Raw genomic sequence first — 22381 nt, 5'->3', positions numbered from 1 at the left:
AACGGGAAGTCAAGCGACCATATAAAACATCACTATGGGAGCCAACAAAAGAGCTAATTTGGGTCTTCAAATCTGCAAGGGTAGCTTCTATTTCACGGACCTCATCACTAAAATTTAGTTGGAAAGCTGACAGAACAGCATGACTCCGATTTGCTGAAGCTTGCTTTAACGCACCTGTCAAAACGATAACTTTCGCCCTATCAGTAGTTAGCGATGGATCAGCTAACTGACGAATTTTCAACTCGTAATCTAATTCAGGGGTTGACAGATGTTCTGCCTTAAAAGATGCCATTACACACCACTGGGAAGTAAACACGAGAATGAGATAAAATGTAAGTAGGTAAAGTTTAACTTACTCTCTGTCCTCAAGTTAATGTTCTGAGTCGATACCTATACCAGCAATGTTTATTTGTTTGGTCCAGTCGTGAAATCCGATGAAATGTACTGCTACACTCCCGATAAACCTAAAATTGAATAATACTTTTAATTCAAGGTAGTGATTCACTATTAATGCTACTCCGGACTTGTAAACATCGATGAGATTGTTAAATTCAAGATATTTAAATTTTTAATTTTAATTTAATTTATTATTAATACCAAAATAGTTCTTTAACCAATCAAAACAAAGCGATTTATTCAGTCAACACAGTATACTATAGCAAAACAAGTTTATACAAGATATAGATATAAGATAATCTCCAAAAAAAACCAAATTGAAGTACAACACTGAACGTTAAAGTGAGAATCTAAAAACACAATCACTGAAACCACCAAGATAAAACCAAAAGTTAAAGAAAATATATTTACAGCCAAAAATGTAAAAGAAGCCCCACGTTGGGCGCCAATTGAAACCTCTTTACTCTGGGTATAGAGATTTTTGAAGAGAAGAACTGAATAAAGATGGGTAAAATAAATGATAAGAGATTTAAGACGACAAGAAGAGGGGCTTAGCTCAGGAGAAAAAAAAATTAAAAGGGCAGAGAGACACTAAATCTCAAGTATGAGTATTCGGGCGAGCTTCCATACACCGAATATTGGCTTTAGAGATATGAGAAGAAAATTTGGTAATGAAATGATAGTAACTAGGAAGGAAATGAGACTGTTAATACAAAAATGGAAGGAAAATAGATAAGAATGCTAGAGATAAAATAATATCGAGTTACAACAAAGAAAGAAGAAGGAAAAAAGGGCGCCAACTCGAACGAACAACTCGGCTCTCAGAACCAAGAAGTTGGACAGGTTCGAGATTTTGAAGTAACGAACAACGGGAACTCTATGACACTGGTTACAACCACCTGAAATACAAAATACTAAATACTGATCTTGTCTTGCTATGTTATATACTGGTAATACAGACTGAAATAAAACACCAACCTAAATACATACAAATATATTAATAATAAATATTAAATGTTAACACTTTACATATAACGCAACGTAATAACAGTGATAGTGGATGGGGAAAAGATAAAATAGGACCGCAAAGGCCACTCAACAAGCAATTATCCACTATCACTGGCCAAGCAAAAGTATTAAAATCAAAATCCAAATCAAAAGTCCGTTGGAATAGCACTAAGTCCTTACAACTAAAAAGTTAGTAATTATTTCCTAAATTGAACTACGCTAGAGTGAGATCCACAACAAGAACGCTACGGTTACCAAAAATAATAAAGATCTCACCTAGCAAAAACACTAATAAATAAATATATAATGAGTTATATAAATGAGTTATATAAATGAGTGATATAAATGAGTTGTATAAATGAGTTGGTCAGTTACTCTTTATATACAATGTAAAAACCTACAAGACATATTCCCTATTTGAAATCCGCGACAAACCTTTAACGACCCCTTCCCTATCAAATTTTTAAGCTACAATTATTATTTATAATGATTATTGAACAAGACCTAATTTTATTTATTGGAAACTACTACTTATATTAAATCAAAAAAAAACCAACGACCTAAAACCCTATCTATCAAGAAATATGTACCTAGTTTACCTCAATTGTATGCATACAAGAAGTTTACAGTGCAAGCAACTATAGAGTACCCAAAATATGTAAATAATAAGATTAAACAACTTATCTTAACCACAAGTCCTATTTAAAAAAGGTCCAGATAGGAATGAATTTCCTCTTGGCACGGCAAAAACTAGTGGGCTGCTGTGGTGATAAATCCAATCCTGGATGTTGTGAAATAGGTACTATTCAATCCAATCAAAAGTAACTCTAGGGGTAACCCATACCCTAGCTGCTTACAGTAACTGGCACATATTTATATGATGGCACATTAAATGATGATACAATCTATATAAATTGACTAGGCTAAGTGTCTATGTGACAAGTAGCTACGGGACGGAATCTAAAATAAATTTTATCAATTTAATTACATTATTTATAACACTATGTGTAGACAGCACAGGGTCACTGCACTAGAAACCAAAACAAAAAAACTCAGGTTAGGTATACATATGTCATGTCAAACTGAAACTAATTCAAATCATCAAATCAGACATGGCAGGGACATGCGCATGACATGTCTGATATTCGTTAAAACTTTTTTATATTATTACCTCAAAAAAACCTAGAGCAAAAAGTCTAATGAGAAATTGGAATTTAACTTTAGCACTAAAACATATGGCCTTGACTGTTCCTTTGCAAATGGAAACGAATATCCTTACCGTAATATAACTTATAATGTGACATTTAAATTATTTCTTAACTGAAATTAATATCTACAGATAACGAACGAGATATCTAGGATGGTGAATTTGATTTTATAATGAAGAAATAAAGAGAACTATATCAATATACTCACTTGAGCAAAGCAACACATCGGCGGTATTATAACCTTTTTCCTTTCTTGTAAATAAGTCTCCAGATATAACTACTGCTTGATTTTTATTAGTATGGGTTATTGGCTGATGTTCGAGGTCTTTTAGTTATATATTTTCCCAATTTTGCCCAAACTCCGTCACCTAAGTAATGACGATGTGTTGCCTCTTTGTGAGTTCGTGACCAACTAAACTAGAAATCGACAATCATCGATTTTCTTTCTATTGGCGCGCCTGTGCACCGAAAAATCGTAGTTGGATCTTCGCGGGCGTCACCCAAGGATTTTGTAGAGGGGTATATTTTAATCCAATTTTAATTAAATTAATTTAATTAGTAGCGTGATCGCTACAGTGAAATGAAAGATAACGTAGTAGAAGTTGTAAGAACGAGTTATAGAATGATGTCAGTGAAACTTGTAATTGATAAAGAGGTATTAAATGTTGTGTGTGCCCAGCTAACATTGTTCGTATATATGGCGTCAAACAAAAGTTCAACATTTTGGGAGAAGTTACGTCAAAAGTTACATCAAATTTTACCTAAAATATACGTATAAAAGTCACAGCGATGTTACGTAACAGTTTTACGTAATTTCTACGTAACCTTTTTAACGTCACAAGAACGTCACTTTCTAGTTGAATTTTCGGTATAAATAATATATAGGGCTTTTCATCGATTGTCATTTGTTTCGAGCTCCTGTCATGTGTCACATAATATTAATATATCTACGTCATACGTCTTTCTTTTGTATCATTGGTATATGCCAATAACGTATGACGTAGATATATTAATATTATGTGACACATGACAGAAGCTTGAAACAAATGACTGTGAATGAAAAGCCCTATAAGACCTTAAAATTATTGTGTAAATAAAACCACATACATGATGCTAACACATTTATTAAATATTTGAAATAAAAATAATTTATTATATATTTGACTTTTATGTGAGAGGTAGCTACTTTATCTAATACATAAACATACCCTTGAGGCTGTTTTATCGGTGCACCAAAACCTAGGGACAGTGTTTTCTCTGTTATTTACCGACAGAATGTCTCGAAATTTGGAAACGTTGTTCGAAATTATGTTGCCTTTAAAATGATGGTTTTACTTTTTTTATTTTTTTGAAAATTCTGTTGAAAAATTAGATTATAATGTTTAACGTTCTATTATAACCAAACTTTTTACTCCCATCACTTGAAAGAGTTTTTTTTTCTGTAATCGTTGATTTTTTTTTCACCTTTCTGTGTCCAGTAATAATCGAGAAAAGCGTGTTCCAACTTTGAAGAAAATTTGCTAAAAATATTGAAATCTAATAATGAAACGTGTTACGCAGCATTGGCGTTTAGTTTCATCGTTATCGCCTTCGTGACGACAAATCTCATGAACGTACGGTCAGTCGGTCAGTTCGCTTGAATTAGAATCCATTTCCAGTTATTCATTTTTGTATTTTCTTCATCAACTTGCTTAGTGTTCACAGTTTACAGTATTCTTAGTTATTTTGAAAACATTAAACTTATTTAGTTTACGGGTATTTTTAAGTACTTAATATATTATTAGTTTAGTGGTATAAGTTACAAGTTCTTTAGTTTACGCGTATTTTTAAGTATTACATTAGTTTAGGGATATAAGTTGACAAGATAAGAAATGAGTCCCAGGGTGTTTTAAAATAAGACAGAAAATTATACTACTATCCACGATTTGTGTTTTATTCATCAATTGGATACTTTTTTTTATGTAACTGCAACCTATAAATATATTAAAATAATGTATATGTTACCGGCCAAACCCGATTTCAGGACAAACTACTATGTCCTAACCGCCTAGGATAAACTAGTATGACCTAGGTCAAACTAGTATATCATATCACGCGTAGGCTAAACTAGTTTATCCTGATATAAATAAACACACTTCAGGCCAAACTAGTTTAGCCTAGGCCAAACTAGTTTATCCTGATATAATAAAGATTCACACTTCAGGATAAACTAGTACGGCCTTCTTCTTATTCTTCTTCTAGTGCCTATCCGTTTCGGATATCATGGCAATCTCTACTTTTCTCACTGCTGCTCTGAAAAGACTTGTAGTGGTTGTGTTGAACCACGTACGTAGATTTTTCAGCAAGGTGTTAAATGAAAGCTTATACTCCAAGGATGGTACTAAAAGTTAGGAATTTGACCTAGGCTGTCTGTCTGTCGGTCTGTCCGACCGCGAATATAACTGCTCCGTCACTATACCAGGTAGAATGACAAATGAGGTGTCAAATGAAAGCTTATAATCCAAGGATGGTACTAAAAGTGACAAAATTAACCTAGGCTGTCTGTCTGTCGGTCCGTCCGACCGCGAATATAACTGCTCTGTCACTATACCAGGTAGAATGAAAAATGAGGTGTCAAATAAAAGCTTATAATCCAAGAATGTTACTAAAGCCCAAACTAGTTTGGCCTGAAGTGAGCGTCTAGAACCGGAAGTCCTAGAACAAAGGACCCCGCAGAAACTTTATGGGAAATGGCCCTCTGTCAAATGCTCTGAAACTTAGGATTGTGGTAATTCTTGATGTGTAGAACAAAAGACTCCATGGACGCGTAGCTCCAAGAAATCATAGTTCTAAGATAGCCTCTGAAGATATAGGTATAGTGAGGACGTTTGAGTTGGAATAAATTCATTTTCTCGAGAATGGGCAACTCTGGAGATAAATTACGAATCAGGTCAATTTTTATTTTTAAATTATAATTTTTTGGCATATATATCATACTAGTGACGTCATCCATCTGGGCGTGATGACGCAATCGATGATATTTTTAAATAGGAATAGGGGTCGTGTAATAGCTCATTTGAAAGGCTATTTGATTCTTTATTCACTAATATAAACATCAACACAATCATTTATACAGGGTGCCCAATTTTTTTTTAATTAAATTAATTGAGACAAAAAGAAGAATGTATATAATTTATTTAATTCGAAATACATTTTACTGCTGTCAGAAAACAGAAAAAAATGTTTATTTGATAAATAAATATTGTTTTTTGCTTAAATTCAATATTAAAGCTGCCACCCACCTACCTCTTAGCAGTTTGAACATTTAATTTAAGCGAAAGGCAATGTTTATTTTTCAAATTAACATTTTTTTCTGTTTTCTGACAGCAGTAAAATGTATTTCGAAATAAATAAATTATATACACTCTTCTTTTTGTCTCAATTAATTTAATTAAAAAAAAGTTTTGGCCACCCTGTATAAATAATTATGTTAATGTTTACATTAGTGAATAGAGAATTGAATTACCTTTCAAATGAGCTATCACACGACCCCTATTCCTATTTAAAAAAAATCACCGATTGCGTCATCACGCTCAGATAGATGACGTCACTAGTATGATATATACGCCAAAAAATTATTATTTAAAAATAAAAATCGAGCTGATTCGTAATTTATCTCCAGAGTCTCCCATTCTCGAGAAAATGAATTTATTTCAACTCAAACGTCCTCACTGTACCTATAACTTCAGAGGCTTATATCTCAGAACTATAATTTTTTGGAGCTACGCGCCCATAAAGTCTTTTGTTCTACATATCAAGGACTACCAGAATCCAAAGTATCAGAGCATTTGACAGAGAGCCATTTCCCATAAGGTTTCTGCGGGGTCCTTTCTCACCTTTAGTACCAGCCTTGGATTCTAAGCTTTCATTTGACACCTCATTTGTCATTATATCTGGTATATTGACGGAAGAATTACATTCGCGATCGGACGGAAAGACGGACAGACAGCCTCGCTAAGATTTCTCACCTTTAATAACATCTTTGGATTAAAAGCATTTATTTGACACCTCATTTTTCATTCTACCTGGTATAGTGACGGAGCAGTTATTTTCGCGGTCGGACGGACCGACGGACAGACAGCCTAGCTCAAATTTCTCACCTTTGGTACCATCCTTGGATTATAAGCTTTCATTTGACACCTTATTTGTCATTCTACCTAGTATAGTGACGGAGCAGTTATATTCGCGGTCGGACGGACCGACGGACAGACAGCCTAGGTCAAATTTCTCACTTTTAGTACCATCCTTGGATTATAAAGGACGTAATTTGGGAATTCCCCGCATGTAAAAATCCTTACATGTTCGTCAAATTACTTTCGACTCGGCTAAATTAGTGTAGGCTAGGCCGTACTAGGCGAAGGATTTCCTGGCTGAAAAATCTACGTACGTGGTTCAACACAACCACTAGAAATCTTTTCAGAGCAGCAGTGTGAAAAGTAGAGATTGCCATGATGGCCGCCAACATCCGAAACGGATAGGCACTACAAGAAGAAGAAGAAGAAGAAGGCCGTACTAGTTTATCCTGAAGTGTGAATCTTTATTATATCAGGATAAACTAGTTTGACCTTTGCCAAACTATGTGACAAAAATGTGATAATTCTTTTTAAAATATTATCCACGATAAAATCAATCTAACAAGGTATTCCCGACAAAACTAATTTGAATGGAGAATAATGCATTTTGTTGTCATTAAAATACTTGTCCGCCGGCGCCACTGAGTAAAGATCGAATTGTCGGTCGCACTCCCTACTTCCAATCAATTTCAAGTAGGGAGTCACGTGTGTCTGACGTAAGCAGTCTACGAAAGGAAGTGATCGCCCACTTAACATTGCAATGTGCTTCAACTGATAAAACAGCCTTAAAGTAATCTTCATTCTTAAAGTGTAAACTGCACACTTTCATATAGGCTCCTTTCCCATCTTTAGAAGATATTTCCATACATTTTTTTTTTCAACTAGACTGCCATTGAATAGAATTCTATCTTGTTTATGCTTTTTAGGGAAAAAATGAAACGACAAATTACTATTACGCTTTATCCAAGAATCACATTGAGGCACACACCATTCATAATTCGATTTTTTTGCCATAACTGAATAAAAACTAACACGATTTTAAGCACGGAAATGTAAGGTTATGTATTAATGTCTATTTGAAAGGTTCGAAATAAATACGCGATGGCGCTGCAATCTTAAACGAGATTGCCACGATGGCAATGCGCAATGCCACCAAAAAGCCACGTTTCAGAAACGAATAAATACATACGTATAATATACGTGTTAAAATTTCGTATCAGTAACGTCATTTTTTGATAGATGTTACGTAACAATAAAAAAAAACCTAAATTTAACGTTAAGGTAACGTTATCTTGCTAGCTGGGTGTATGCTCCTCAAACAGGTCTGGGTGAGAATGAAAGGAGAGCTTTCTATGACCAATTAGGAGACGTACTGAGTGATACTCCAGCAGAGGAGAAAGTTATAATAGGAGGTGATTTTAATGCACATGTGGGCCAAGGCAAGACAGGATATGAAACAATACATGGGGGATTAGGCTTTGGAACTAGAAATGAAGCTGGAGATGATATGGTTGAATTAGCAACAGCATTGGATATGGCGACTGTTAACACATTCTTTAAAAAGAGAGAAACTCAACTTATTACCTACAAAAGTGGACAACATCAATCCCAAATAGACTACTTCATGATAAGGAAAGAAGACATACGTGAATGCAAGGACTGCAAGCGTAATAGTGAGACAGTCAGCCAACAACATAAGCTGCTTGTTCTGGACATCGAAGTAAAAAGCGAAACTAAACAAAAATATCGGAGAGGACCACAAAAAATCAAGTGGGGGATGCTAAAAGATGAGAAAGAAGGTCTATTCAGGGAAAGAATAGTAGAAAAAATATGCTGGAACATGAAAGGAAGCCCTAACACAATTTGGAGAAAAATGGCCAACATTATTAGAGAGACTGCTATTGAAATACTTGGGAAAACGTCAGGAAAAAAGTTTGAGAATAAAGAGACTTGGTGGTGGTCAAACGAAGTACAAGGAAAAATAAAAGAGAAGCGAACGTTATATAAAAAGTGGCAAGAAACCAGATCCAACACAGATCTTCAAAACTATATGATGGCGAAAAAGGAAGCGAAAGTAGGAGTAGCAAAAGCCAAAGCAGAAGCGTTTTCAAGCCTATACGATCAACTTGATACTAGGGAAGGCGAAACGAAGATATATAAAATAGCAAAACAGAGAGCCAAGAAAGCAAAAGATTTTAATGAGATTAGATGTATCCGAGATGAAAATAATAATATACTAGTTCACGAAAAGGATGTCAAAAAGAGATGGAGAAAGTACTTTGACAGCTTATTAAATGAAGAATTTGACAGACAGCCTGTAGAGTCAACGGAGACAGTAGCAGCAATGGTCACCGAAATAACAAACGAGGAAGTGACTCAAGCGCTTCAAAAAAAAAAAAAGGAAAAGCGGTAGGACCAGATGATATTCCTGGGGAAGTATGGAGAGCATTGGAAGAGACAGGAACAAGGTGGCTAGCAGGTTTATTTAATAGAATTATGGAAGTTGGGCAAATGCCAGACGAATGGAGAAGCAGTATACTAGTACCTGTCTACAAAAACAAGGGAGATATACAACAATGTACAAACTACAGGGCTATAAAACTGCTTACTCACACCATGAAAATATGGGAAAGAGTAATTGATAGACGGATACGTGAAGAGACCGAAATATTCGAGAATCAGTTTGGCTTTATGCAGGGCAGATCAACAACAGATGCATTGTTCTTATAAGGCAATTGATGGAAAAATACAGGAGTAAAGAAACAAACGCTCATATGGTATTAATTGATCTTGAGAAGGCATATGATAGAGTTCCTCGAGAGATTCTGTGGTGGGCACTCGATAAGAAAGGAGTCCCTGGTGAATATGTAAAGATTGTGAGGGATATGTATGAGGGAGTAACGACTAGTGTTAGGACAGGTGTGGGAGAGACTGATAAATTTCATGTGAAAGTAGGATGGCACCAGGGCTCGGTGCTTAGTCCGTATTTATTCTCATTAGTTTTGGACCAGATAACAGCGAAACTACAGGGTAACATTCCATGGTGCTTAATGTATGCTGATGATGTCGTGTTAGTAGGAAATAGTGAAAGAGACTTAGAACAAAAACTGGAACAGTGGAGGCAAGCTCTGGAGGAAAAAGGTTTAAAACTTAGTAGGACATAGACAGAGTATTTGCAATGTTCATTTAAAGATGGAGTTACTACAAATAACATGGTATCTTTGGATGGTGAACAGATTGTAAAAAGCAATAATTTTAAGTATCTGGGATCGGTATTACAGAGTAATGGAGAAATAGATGGAGATGCATGCACTAGAATTAGGGCTAGATGGAAGAAGTGGAAGGAAGCGAGTGGTGTGTTGTGTGACAGGAAAATTCCAATGAAGTTGAAGAGAAAATTCTATAAAACAGCCATAATACCAGCTATGATGTACGGAACTGAATGTTGGCAGTGAAAAAGAAAGAGGAACAACGAATGCATGTGGCGGAAATGAGAATGCTTAGATGGATGAGTGGAGTAACAAAAAAGGATAAAATTAAAAATGAGTATATTAGGGGAAGTCTAGGTGTGGCACCAATTGATGCCAAAATGAGAGAGCATAGGTTGAGATGATTTGGTCATGTTCAACGTCGAGACGCTAATCACCCAATACGAAGAATTGCTGAAGTGCAGATTCCTGGAAGGAGTAGGAGAGGAAGACCAAAGAAGACGTGGGGGAAGACGATTCGGCAGGACATGTTGGTAAAGGGGATTAATATTGATATGACTCAAGATAGAATTGTATGGAGAAATGCAATTAGGGAAGCCGACCCCGCATAGGTATAAGGCAAAGAGAATGATGATGATAGGTACATTGTAAATTACGATTCGGAAGTGCCCCTAGTAGCATTTAACGTGTCTTGGTTTGTTTATTTCTACTGCATCTTGATTGTAAATTTAGTATAAAACGCTTGGATTTGGATGTTTATAAAATAGAAATTTCAATTTGTACCTCTCGATTTGATTTTTGTATAATTTTTAAAATTGCAATACCCAAATAGTTTTAAATTATTAGCTTTCTTTTTCATTTTTATTATTGTTTTAATTTTATTACCTACGTGTTTTTAATTGTTATCTTAAGGTCTATGTTTTTGATAATTTTGTGCTGCTTTATATTTGATCTTAAGTTTGATTTATTAAAAATAAAATGCCGCACAAGGTCCTGGGACAACCTGAAGCAGCGTTCTACGTTAAATATTCACTTGATTTCTATCTAAAAACAAATCAAAACATAAACCTAACCTTACAATCCTTAACATAACTACAGAGTTATCTCATAACTTGAGGTTTAACGTCGCGTTATAAAGTGACAGTTGATATACCAGATAACTCAAGAACTGTCAAGAAATAACGCATGTAGTTAAGTTAAGTATGATACATCACACCAATTCGAGGATTATAACATAACTACAGGATAACTTTACGTTAACGATAACTTCGGTCATCCATCACACAGCTGAATATTACATTACAATAAAAAGTAATAAAGAAATAAAAAAACTAGTAAAATGTAGTCAATTTTTGTGTATCTCTTAAAAAATAATCTTGTCTCATGCTTCTTGATAGACTGTATTTTAATAACCGTTTCATCTTTTAGGTACATCAAAAACCCACGAGATAAACAGCAGGATATTAAAGTGTACGAAGGTGTCAAGTTTCTCAATGCGGAATCTATAAACGACCAAAATTGTCAGAGAATCCAATTTGATTTCTCTAACAAGAAAACAAAGTTTGAGTACGAGAATTCCAAAAGATTTATGTTTGGTTCTTTGCTGTGTTTTACAGATGATAGGTTTAAAACACTACTTTTCGGAAAAATTGTAGACCGAAAGGCAGAATTGCTAGGAAATGGTCAGCTCATCGTTGGGTTTAGTTCAGATATGGAGTTACCTGCAGGTCTCTATGACAAATCTTTTTTGTTGGTTGAGAGCAAAGTTTATTTTGAACCTTATTATCAAGTTCTTACTGTTTTAAAAAATATGCCAATTGAACATTTTCCTATGGAAAGATATATCATACAAGTGCTTACAGACACAAGACCTCCCCAGTATCTCTTGAAAATAGATCCAGTTTTTTATACCATAGAGCGTACCAGATTTTGGCCTCTGAATTGGGGTGACCGACAATTTTATGGTTTGAATGAAGCCCAAAATAAAGCTTTTCAATCTGCGCTAACCAGGGAATTCGCAATCATACAAGGACCTCCAGGAACTGGCAAAACATTTCTGGGATTAAAAATTGCTAGAACAATGTTAAAAAATAGCGAAGCATGGTATAGCGACTCTCCCATGTTAGTAATTTGTTTTACAAATCACGCGTTGGACCAGTTCTTGGAAGGATTGCTGCCAACAACAGATGAGGTAAGTCACCGTTTTTATTACTTTAGTAGTATTCATGGAAATTCTTACAAAGAATAAAAATGAGAGCTTTTTCAATTTGATAAGAACCTTGCATTGTTAATACGGTCAATTACCACTGTATAAGTATCGACGAACTTGAGGATGTAAGGTCTAATTACGCACCCAATAAATCACCCAGATTTGTGTAGTGTTGTTTCCTTCTCGTGATTTATTAATTTTTATGGTAATGTTTCCATCATTGTCTTCATTTTTCTTTGCCTTTATCTCTCAGTGAGATGTATTTTACTATTTCAATTTCTCAATTTCAATCTTTACTATTTTCCGTACATCAAAGACATACCTAAAAATACCGATTAATCATATTACTATTCAAATTACTGTACTCTCTTGACGTAATCGCGGGCTAATGTCAATTGATTAGTCGGAGTAGGCAACCGTAGTAAATGTCTAAGAACTGTGGTCTAAGCTAACTATCAATCGATTATCTTGGAATAATTTAACATATTATGAAACAACCGTATTTTTTATGTCTTAAAATATTTTTTACTATGAACTTAAGATTTTTTAAATTAAAGGTCGTTGCATATTATCATACATGAAGCGGTTCCAGCACGTAGCCTTTAGTCTCCAAAAAATATGATTTTACTGAAAGGTGTCTGATACGATACGTTCCAGACAGTGTGAATTGTTTATATTTAAACCATTAAATCATATTTTTCGGAAACTAAACGCTACGTGCTGGAAAGGCTACGTGCATGATAATATGCAGCAACCTTTACTAAAAGTTTATTATCCGGTATGCCCTCCACCCCCTTTATTTTGGATAATGAAGGTTCTACTAAATATACATTTTTTGTAGATCGTCCGTGTAGGTGGACAATCAAAAAGTGAAAAACTAAACGATTACAATCTTCGGAATAGAAAAAGAGTTCGAGCTTCTCCAAATCGAGCTGTCTCTGAAAGGCATTTCGTAGTAAGGAACCTTATGCGAGATATCGGATCAATAAATGGATATCTAAACATAATCGCAAAGTATGACACTGTGGTCGATTTTGGTGCATTTTCAGGTGTGGTACCAGAATATGCGACATCTTGGTTTGCAAAAGCCCAAAAAGAACATATTATTGACTGGTTATTTGGAGGTGATAATAGACAATTTAGACAGAGACCAGTAAATGATGTTCAAAATAATCAGAATGTAAGTATTCACAATCAGAAATGAATTTGTAAGTCAATGGAAAAGTATACATTGCTATGTTATATGTAGTCAAATATCGATATGCAGTGTGTTCCCGGTATAACTAGTTTATCCTAGATTTGACTAGACCTTTTGGGCAAATTCCTAAACAATCCATTTTCGGCCTTTGATGTGTTGTTAGTCAAACCTAGAAGTTCCTAACTTGTCAGTTAAACGTTGAAAAAAAATCTGTTTCGGGTTTTGCCCAGGCCTAGATGATTCTAGAAGCGACTGAGGTCAAACGCGATCTGTACTTTACTTGTAACATGTTCAAATACCCACACGGAAGAATTTCCTGTAGCTGACTGTATACCATTAATTACAAGTAAATTTAATGAAATATTTTTCTTGGTAAAAGGTATATTTATTTAAAAATCCCATAAAAGGGTCACAAATATCACAACAAAACGTTTTCGCTCTGTAAAAAGAGCATCATCAGTGATACAAGTTCACATAAAACAAGCTGTCTTTCTAAAGTCTCTTTTTCGGACTGGCGGCATTCTGTTTTGACTCAGGTGAAGATTAATTTAGTAGTAAAAGAGTCGTTTCATGCTGCTTTCTGCATTGATTTACAAACGCCTTTTAATGATTACCTCTCTCTGTGTTGTTTGAGTTAAAATCGGTTAGTTTTCCAAACTTTGTTTGTAGGGGAGTGCATATAGATTTTCACTTCGGAAAAAATCAAACAAGATAGAACTTTTTGTAATTTCATTAAGAAATGTTTAATAAACAAAATATCAAAAAGTTCTACTCTAGAAGTGGGTGCTTCAGTTTTTATTAAACAAATGAACTACGAAATTAATGTTTTTTAAATAACTCCGAAAATATAAATTTTAGAAAAAAAACTGACTGAAAAATTCAGAAAATTTTACAAAAAAAAACTTATATAAAGAATTCTCTAAAATTAAATCTGTTACTTCTATATTTTTTTATTTATAACGGTAAAGTCACCCTTCTCACAAACATTGGCGCACTGTAAACTAGCGTACGGCGAAGTGCACGGTTGAGTTATTTTAATGTAATTCTTTAACTAATGGATCAAATGAAATTTTTCAAATTTAACATGAAAGAAGAGTAATTAAGCTATCTTACGGTTATAATAAATAGAAATAAAATGTATGGGCATAAGTACGGTGTGGGCGGAAAGTGAGCCTTACATGCATTTTGTTTGAAAATTATTTAAAAATGTGTAACTAATACAATTTTTCTTATAAAGCTCTCAATTTTGCACAACTTGCCTTTCAAGCATCTTACTAAATGATGTTCCATTCAAAAAAAATCTCAAAAATTTAATTCAAATGATATGACGTCTCAAAAAATGTAATTTTTGAAATCTTCGTAGTTTTATAGAATTACCACCACTTTAAGACGGTATTACTCAAGTTTAAACAGATCTATTAGAGATTTATAAGTGATTTGTCAAAGCTTAGGATGTAATCTTTAAAATGCACTAAATTATTTTACTTTAGAAATGAAATAAACTATTTCTTTTTGAGAAAATTAAGAAAGATAACAAAAATGTAATACAAAAACCGAAAATTAGTGAAAAAGTGATCAAAACTTTTTTCTGTAAAACTTACCTAAAATACATTTAATAATAAGCTTCAACAATAATAAATGTTCAGCAAAAAATTTTTTTGTAGCTCTTATACAGTATGTCTGCGTAACTTGGAACCTATTGATAACTTTTTTATTATCAGTTTAACGAAAAAAAGTTATTCTTTATAAAATACTCTGCATCGTAGATACTCTAAGATGAAATCATCAAATATAAAATTTAATTAATTTTATATGAGGTATGTCAAAAAATATGAATTTGACTCAAGAGTAAAGTACCTTTACATTTCACAATATCGAAAATTGTTATAAAGAAAAGTTGTTTGGAATTAAAAAAATTGTTTTAGTGTTCAATTACATCCTTCTAATTAAAGTATTGTGAATAATAAAGGCACTTAACTCTTAAGAACAATTCATATTTTTTACATACCTCGTATAAAATTAAAAAAGTTTGATATCTGATGGTTGTATCTTAGAATTTAAACCAGGTAGAGCATTTTATGAAGAATAACTTTTTTTCGTAAAAGTGATAATAAAATAGTTTCATAATTGTAATAAAATGATGATGAGCATCCGTAATTTGTGAAATAATTTAAAAAAAATTCGATTAGAATAATGTAATTGTATATTTAAACATAGTTTTTAATTTCAAACAACTTTTCATAATAGCATTTTTTAATATTCTGGAATATAAAGGTACTTTACTCTTTAACGAAATTAATATTTTCGACATAACTCGTATAAAATTGATAGAATTTGATATCTGATGGTTGAGTTTTAGATTTTTTACTATCCAGAGCATTTTATGAAGAATAACTTTTTTTCGTAAAATTGATAATATAAAAGTTTTCCATGTGGTTCCTAGCTACGCAGACATACTGTATAAGAGCTTCTGTATAAGAATTTTCAAATTGCAATGCCATATTCGGATTCAGCATAATCAAAAACAAAATAGAAACATATTTTATCAAAGTAAAATTATGAATTTAATGATATTTTTAAAATTATTTATACAAAACAATTGTTATTGTTTAAACAATTAATAAACAATTAGCGGCCAAATCTGCGAGTAGAACTTTTTACTTTAACATGTATATAAACTAATAAAAAAAGTTTTAGAAAAATATAAGCTTGTTTGAATTTTTCCGAAACAATGCATGTTTTCGTTCTAATTGCACTCCCCTATTGTGGTAAATTCTGAGGTAATCAGTTAAAATGACACAGTGTTAGTTTTGATCCACGCCGGGTATTTTATTCTGCCGATACCAAACATACTTTATTTAATTATTGTTTATAATTTTAGAATATAAATAACGAAGATAATCCTCTACAAAACGAAGAAAATGAAAATAATGAGAGGGAACCCGATGAAATTGTAGACGATATTTTTCAAAACCTAGAAGTAGAACCTTTACGTGCGCTTGTAAGCAAAGACGATCTGTCTAAACAAATGATGTTGATCGGTAGTGAGGTCCATGATTTAATGGAAAAAGATGGTTTTAGTCAATATGAAAGAGAAATGCGGAAAGCCGAATATGAAATGAAACTATATACAATAGAAAACCAATTGGAGTATTTAAAGGTACGACATATTGTAAAGATTTGATCTTTAATTTATGTGTATTTATTTTTAATTTATTACAGTCTTTTCCCTAATAGCACACGACGTCCAATGGACGTCCAAAATAGGTCCATTTTTGGTCCTAACGTCCATGGACTATAAATGGACGTCCTTTGGACGTCCCATGTTGGACGTCCTTCGGAAGGAATAAATATGGACGTCCTTTGGACGTCCGACGTTGGACGTCCTTCGGACGGAATAAAAATGGACGTCCTTTGGACGTCCGACGTTGGACGTCCTTCGGAAGGAATAAATATGGACGTCCTTTGGACGTCCGACGTTGGACGTCCTTCGGACGGAATAAAAATGGACGTCCTTTGGACGTCCGACGTGGGACGTCCTTCGGAAGGAATAAATATGGACGTCCGACGTTGGACGTCCTTCGGACGGAATAAAAATGGACGTCCTTTGGACGTCCGACGTTGGACGTCCTTCGGAAGGAATAAATATGGACGTCCGACGTTGGACGTCCTTCGGAAGGAATAAATATGGACGTCCTTTGGACGTCCGACGTTGGACATTCTTCGGACGGAATAAAAATGGACGTCCGACGTTGGACGTCCTTCGGATGGAACAAATATGGACGTATATATACTGGACGAAATACGGACAATTCCCTAATAGCACACGACGTCATTTGGACGTCCAAAATAGGTCCATTTTTGGTCCTAACGTCCATGGACTATAAACGGACGTCCCATGTTGGACGTCCTTCGGAAGGAATAAATATGGACGTCCTTCGGACGGAATAAATATGGACGTCCTTTGGACGTCCGACTTTGGACGTCCATACTGGACGAAATACGGACGTTTTATGAACGCTTATATTGGACACATTATACCAATTACGAGATCAAATAGCAAAATAATTCAATAAAATATTAACTTGCGTTAACTTTACGTTAATGAAATACAGTCAAACCTGTCACTAACGGCCACTAAAATGAAAGAACTATTGGCCGATATAGAAAAGTGGTCGTTATTGCCAGTTTTTGTAGCCTAGATATACAGTACAACCTGTGTTACTGGCCACCTGTACTAACGGCCAGTTTAAAAATTCCCCAAACCAATTATATCTAGACTACAAAAACTGGCAATACCGGTCACCTTTCTATATCGGCCAATAGCTTTTTCATTTTTAGCGGCCGTTACTGACAGGTTTTACTGTAATTAGTGTGGGGAATTTTTAAACTGGCCGTTAGTACAGGTGGCCGGTGTTGGCAGGGGGCCGGTAACACAAGTTTTACTGTAGTTTAAATCGATTAGATCGAAAGATTAAATCTTAATTCAAAATTGTATATTAAATTATTACAATTATAAAACTATATAGTTTAATATCCAAAACATGTTTTGATTTCATGTAATGTAATGAAAATCTTATTTGTAAATTATTGGTTACAATGTTTAACAACAGGAAATATTCAAGAATAAATAAAATAAAAGTTTCCCCTAACAACAAAACATTCCAGGAATTCTACTATCAAAGTTCTATTCCGTGAACATCTGATTAAATTATGGCTGGAAAGTTACCACAAGATATTCTATGAAAAGAGTACAATGTCCTCCTGGAGGGGTAAAATTTTCCATACTCTAAAGAGAGGCCATTTACTATTCAATTTGCGTTCATTTTCAAATTTGCCGCGCGAGTATCTATGTAGCGTCGCGTGGTCATTGGTCATCAAGTCATCAATTATTTCATTTTCATCATAAGATAACCTAAAAATTTAGTAAAAATTTTGATTGGAAAAAAATGCATCGATAAGGGGGTGAAAAATGGAAATTAGTGGCTTTTTTTGCTATACTCAACTGTACTGTTTAGTATGCTAGTTTTGGCTATGGCTGGATCTCTTAAACAATTATGTAAGTATTATAAAATCCGTTTTCAATTTTCTTTATGAAACGAATCATTTATGCATGTATTACCTGTAAATATTTTGATTTTTAATTGTAAAGAATAGAAAAATTACCGTTCATTTTAATTTTTTTTAGAATCAGCTGAAAGTGGTCTACAAAAAACCAGATATAACCAAAATAAAGATATAAAAAGTGTATTGGCTAATTGGAAGAAACAACATTGTCCATGCATAATAAGTTATTACTTTATAAACAAATATTAATACCTAGGAATGGAACCTGGATATAATCATCAAGAAGATAGCAGGAATCCCGACAAACAACTTAAATAAGTACAAGAATATTGAGGAAATCCTCCTCGATACTACTGGGCAAACTAGAAGATTGAAGAGGACAAAGCCTTTTGAACTAGTTTGAGTGATAGGTGATAGTGAAAAGCAGAGCATAGTGCGTGATGTGGCTGTGTATGTTAGAATAGTGCATGATCTTGTTAGATTAGATAAGAGACGCTATCGGGTAAGCTCTTCATTTTAAGAAACATTAGTAATTTAGGTTAAATTAAAATTGCTCATTGGTCAGTTATGACCAGATTGCTTTTTTTATGTTTGGCAAAAAGGGCGTAAGTCAGAATTGCACATTGCTAATGTTTTGATGATTTCTGGACCAGCAAAAAACTGTTGTAGACGTAAACTGTATGTACCAATAAAAAGAGCCGATTTTTCTGGTCCAGAAATCATCAAAACATTATCGATGTGCATTTCTGACTTAAGCCCTTTTTCCCAAACATCAGAGAATTGTAATGTACAAATTCTCCTATCTGATTTTTCATGAATTTTGTAGGAGACGAAAAACCATTTTTAGGATCATCTCCTGCTTTCACATGTAAATTTTGACATGTCTTGTAGTAAATAGATAGTTGAATTTACTACAAAACATGTCAAAAAATATATGAAAACAGGAGGTAACCATAAAAAAGTTTTTAGTCTCTCTTACAAAACTCATGAAAAAACAAATCGGAGGTATGTCACATCAGTGACTATATCCAGGGAATGTCTAAAAAATATACTTTGATGTCCCAAGAACCAAATATAACCTTTATATATATACAGGGTGTAACAAAAATACAGGTCATAAATTTAATCACATATCCTGGGACCAAAAATAGTTTGATTGGACCTAACTTACCTTAGTACAAATGTGCACAAAAGAAAAGTTACAGCCCTTTGAAGTTATATATTAATAGCACCAAGGGCCTTAGAGGCCCATGGCTTGAAAAGTTTGTTTTTTCTTCATTTTCACGTTTCTTTATGTACTGAGATCTTCTCTGGCTTGATATGTGATTTTTCTCCATTCCTTCCTCTTATTCATTTTTCTTTTCTGACCCTGTAACACCATTCTTTCCAAATCTTTTTCGACCTCTTGCTTCCATCTATTTTCCGGTCTTCCTCTTCTCTTTCTTGAAGCTATAGTGTAGTTTAGTACCCTTTTCGGAGTCCTCGTTTTTGGCATCCTTTCAATGTGACCTCGTGATCTAAGTCTCTGTGCCTTTATCACTCATTTGAAGTTACAAAATGAAAAGTGATTTTTTCCAATGTATCGAAAACAATGTGCTTTTGTGCACGTTTCAATTTAATTATTATTGTAGTACCTACCATTTAAACAACGTTTTAAAAACTTTTTTGCCTCTTATTGCTTTTTCGAAAAGTCAATTTTTATCGAAATATTGTGAATATTTGTCAAATCCACCACATATTTGTATATGGTTAAGTACGATTATGGAGACTTGGTAATAATATGCAAACTTATTTATGCTTTACATTTTTAGGTATATTTTGAACCATATTAAAAAAGAAGCCAGACTCGATAAAACGTGCCTTATCGAAAAAATACAAAGAGGCAAAAAAGTTTTGAAAACACTCTGTTTAACTAATGGTACCTCAGTAATAGTTTAATTGGAACATACAACATTTGGGGGGTTTAAAGGAACAAAACCCCCATAAAATTTTTACGTGGACATATTAAAAAAGAAGTCGCAACTCGATAAAAACTGCCTTATCTGAAAAATACTAAGAAACAAAAATATTGAATTTAACTAATGGTACCACAATAATAAAATTGAATTGGAACATACACAAAAGTTTGGGAGGATTTAAGGGATCAAAACCCCCATAAAATTTTTATGGGGTGCACAAATTTCACCATAATTTTTCTTTAAGATATTCCTGCCATAATAATGCCACATGTCACATGTCCATTTTCAATAAAAAATCGCTAATAGTTTTCGATATAATCGAAAAAATCCATTTTTATTTTGTAATTTCAAAGGGCTGTAACTTTTTATGTGCATATTTGTACAAGGTAAGTTAGGTTCATTTGAACTATTTTTGGTCCCAGAATAATGTGATTTAATTTATGACCTGTATTTTTGTTACACCCTGTATATACAGCCCATTACGCACCACCTTAAAAATTGGGCATTTTTGATGTCTCGAATTTCCTAAACCTGTTGTTGCATCTAGGTGATTTTTTTTATAATATTCTAGCCTAGGCCCTAGAATATGTTACCTCCTTATGCTTGTCATGCACAGGGAGCTATACTGTAATATATATTATATCACATTACTATAGAGAGCGATATGATATAATATACATATATTACAGCATGACAAGCTTAAGGAGGTAACCTATAGCCTAGGCTATAATATTATAAAAACATCACTTAGATGGGACAACAGGTTTAGGAAATACGAGACATCAAATATACCCCATATTTAAGGTGGTGCGTTAATTTCTTGGAGAAGTGTATTGTAATTTAATGTAAATACTGTAATATCCAATAATTGTAATTTGATATAAGATGAAATATAAGTTCCTTAAAAAATATATTTTTTATTTCCCACAATACATTCTCCACAGGTCTAAATATCGTCGCTAGACGTCCACCGAATGACCTTCCAGGACGTTAGATGGATGTTCAGCAGCAAGACATTGGACCAAACTGGGACATCCTATGAATGCCCAAATGACGTCCACCGAACGTCCCCTCCGACGTTAGGTGGACCTCCATTGGACGTTTAACAACTTGGCCTTTGGACCAAAATTGGACGTCCTGTTAAGGTCCAATTCACGTCCCCTAGGACGTCCGATTAAGGTCCAATTCACGTCCCCTAGGACGTCCGATTAAGGTCCAATTTACGTCCGATTAAGGTACAATTTACGTCCGCTTAAGGTCCCATTTACGTCCGATTAAAGTCCAATTTACGTCCGATTAAGGTCCAATTTACGTCCGATTAAGGTCTAATTTACGTCCGATTAAGGTCCAATTTACGTCCGATTAAGGTCAAATTTACGTCCTATTAAGGTCCAATTTATGTCCGATTAAGGTCCAATTTAGGTCCGATTAAGGTCCAATTTACGTCCGATTAAGGTCCAATTTACGTCCCCTAGGACGTCCGATTAAGGTCCAATTTATGTCCGATTAAGGTCCAATTTACGTCCGATTAAGGTCCAATTTACGTCCCCTAGGACGTCCGATTAAGGTCCAATTTGCGTCCGATTAAGTTCCAATATACGTCCCCTCGGACCTTAGATGGACGTCCAATGGACGTTCGGTAGCGCGACATTTGGACCAAAATAGGACGTATAAAGGACGTTCCTCGGACGAAAACGGACGTCCAAAGGACGTCCCTAAAGTCCGTGAAGGACGTCCAATGGACGTCCATTGGACGTCCTTGTGCTATTAGGGTTAATACTATTTTATTTAATTGTTAGTTTAATTTATTTACACTTACACTATCGACATTAAAAACATAATTAATTTATATTGGGACCGTGCATGTTCGGAAAAGCGACACCTGGTTTCTACGCTCTGCACTTTTATTCGCACTTTTAATTATATTGGCCAATCATATGGTCCTGGTTACTGGATAATTGTCAAGGCCATAGTCCAAAAAAAATAATAAGAAAAAATAAGATTTAGGTTATGTTA

At 34.1% G+C, this 22381-nt stretch overlaps 1 protein-coding gene across 2 annotated transcripts in view; it reads left to right on the top strand.

The window, feature by feature from the left end:
- Positions 1-22381, top strand: part of LOC126884510 (NFX1-type zinc finger-containing protein 1-like) — a 415118-nt gene that overhangs the window by 212179 nt on the left and 180558 nt on the right. For both annotated transcript variants that reach the window (XM_050650450.1, XM_050650451.1), the window contains exons 5-7: positions 11362-12124; positions 12984-13322; positions 16222-16500. In XM_050650450.1, the coding sequence (XP_050506407.1) occupies positions 11362-12124; positions 12984-13322; positions 16222-16500 (1381 nt within the window). The remainder of the gene's footprint in view (positions 1-11361; positions 12125-12983; positions 13323-16221; positions 16501-22381) is intronic.

The sequence above is a fragment of the Diabrotica virgifera genome, chromosome 5, assembly GCF_917563875.1.
Source record: "Diabrotica virgifera virgifera chromosome 5, PGI_DIABVI_V3a".
In the NCBI taxonomy this organism is placed as follows: domain Eukaryota; kingdom Metazoa; phylum Arthropoda; class Insecta; order Coleoptera; family Chrysomelidae; genus Diabrotica; species Diabrotica virgifera.
This window is presented reverse-complemented; position numbering and strand designations above follow the sequence as displayed.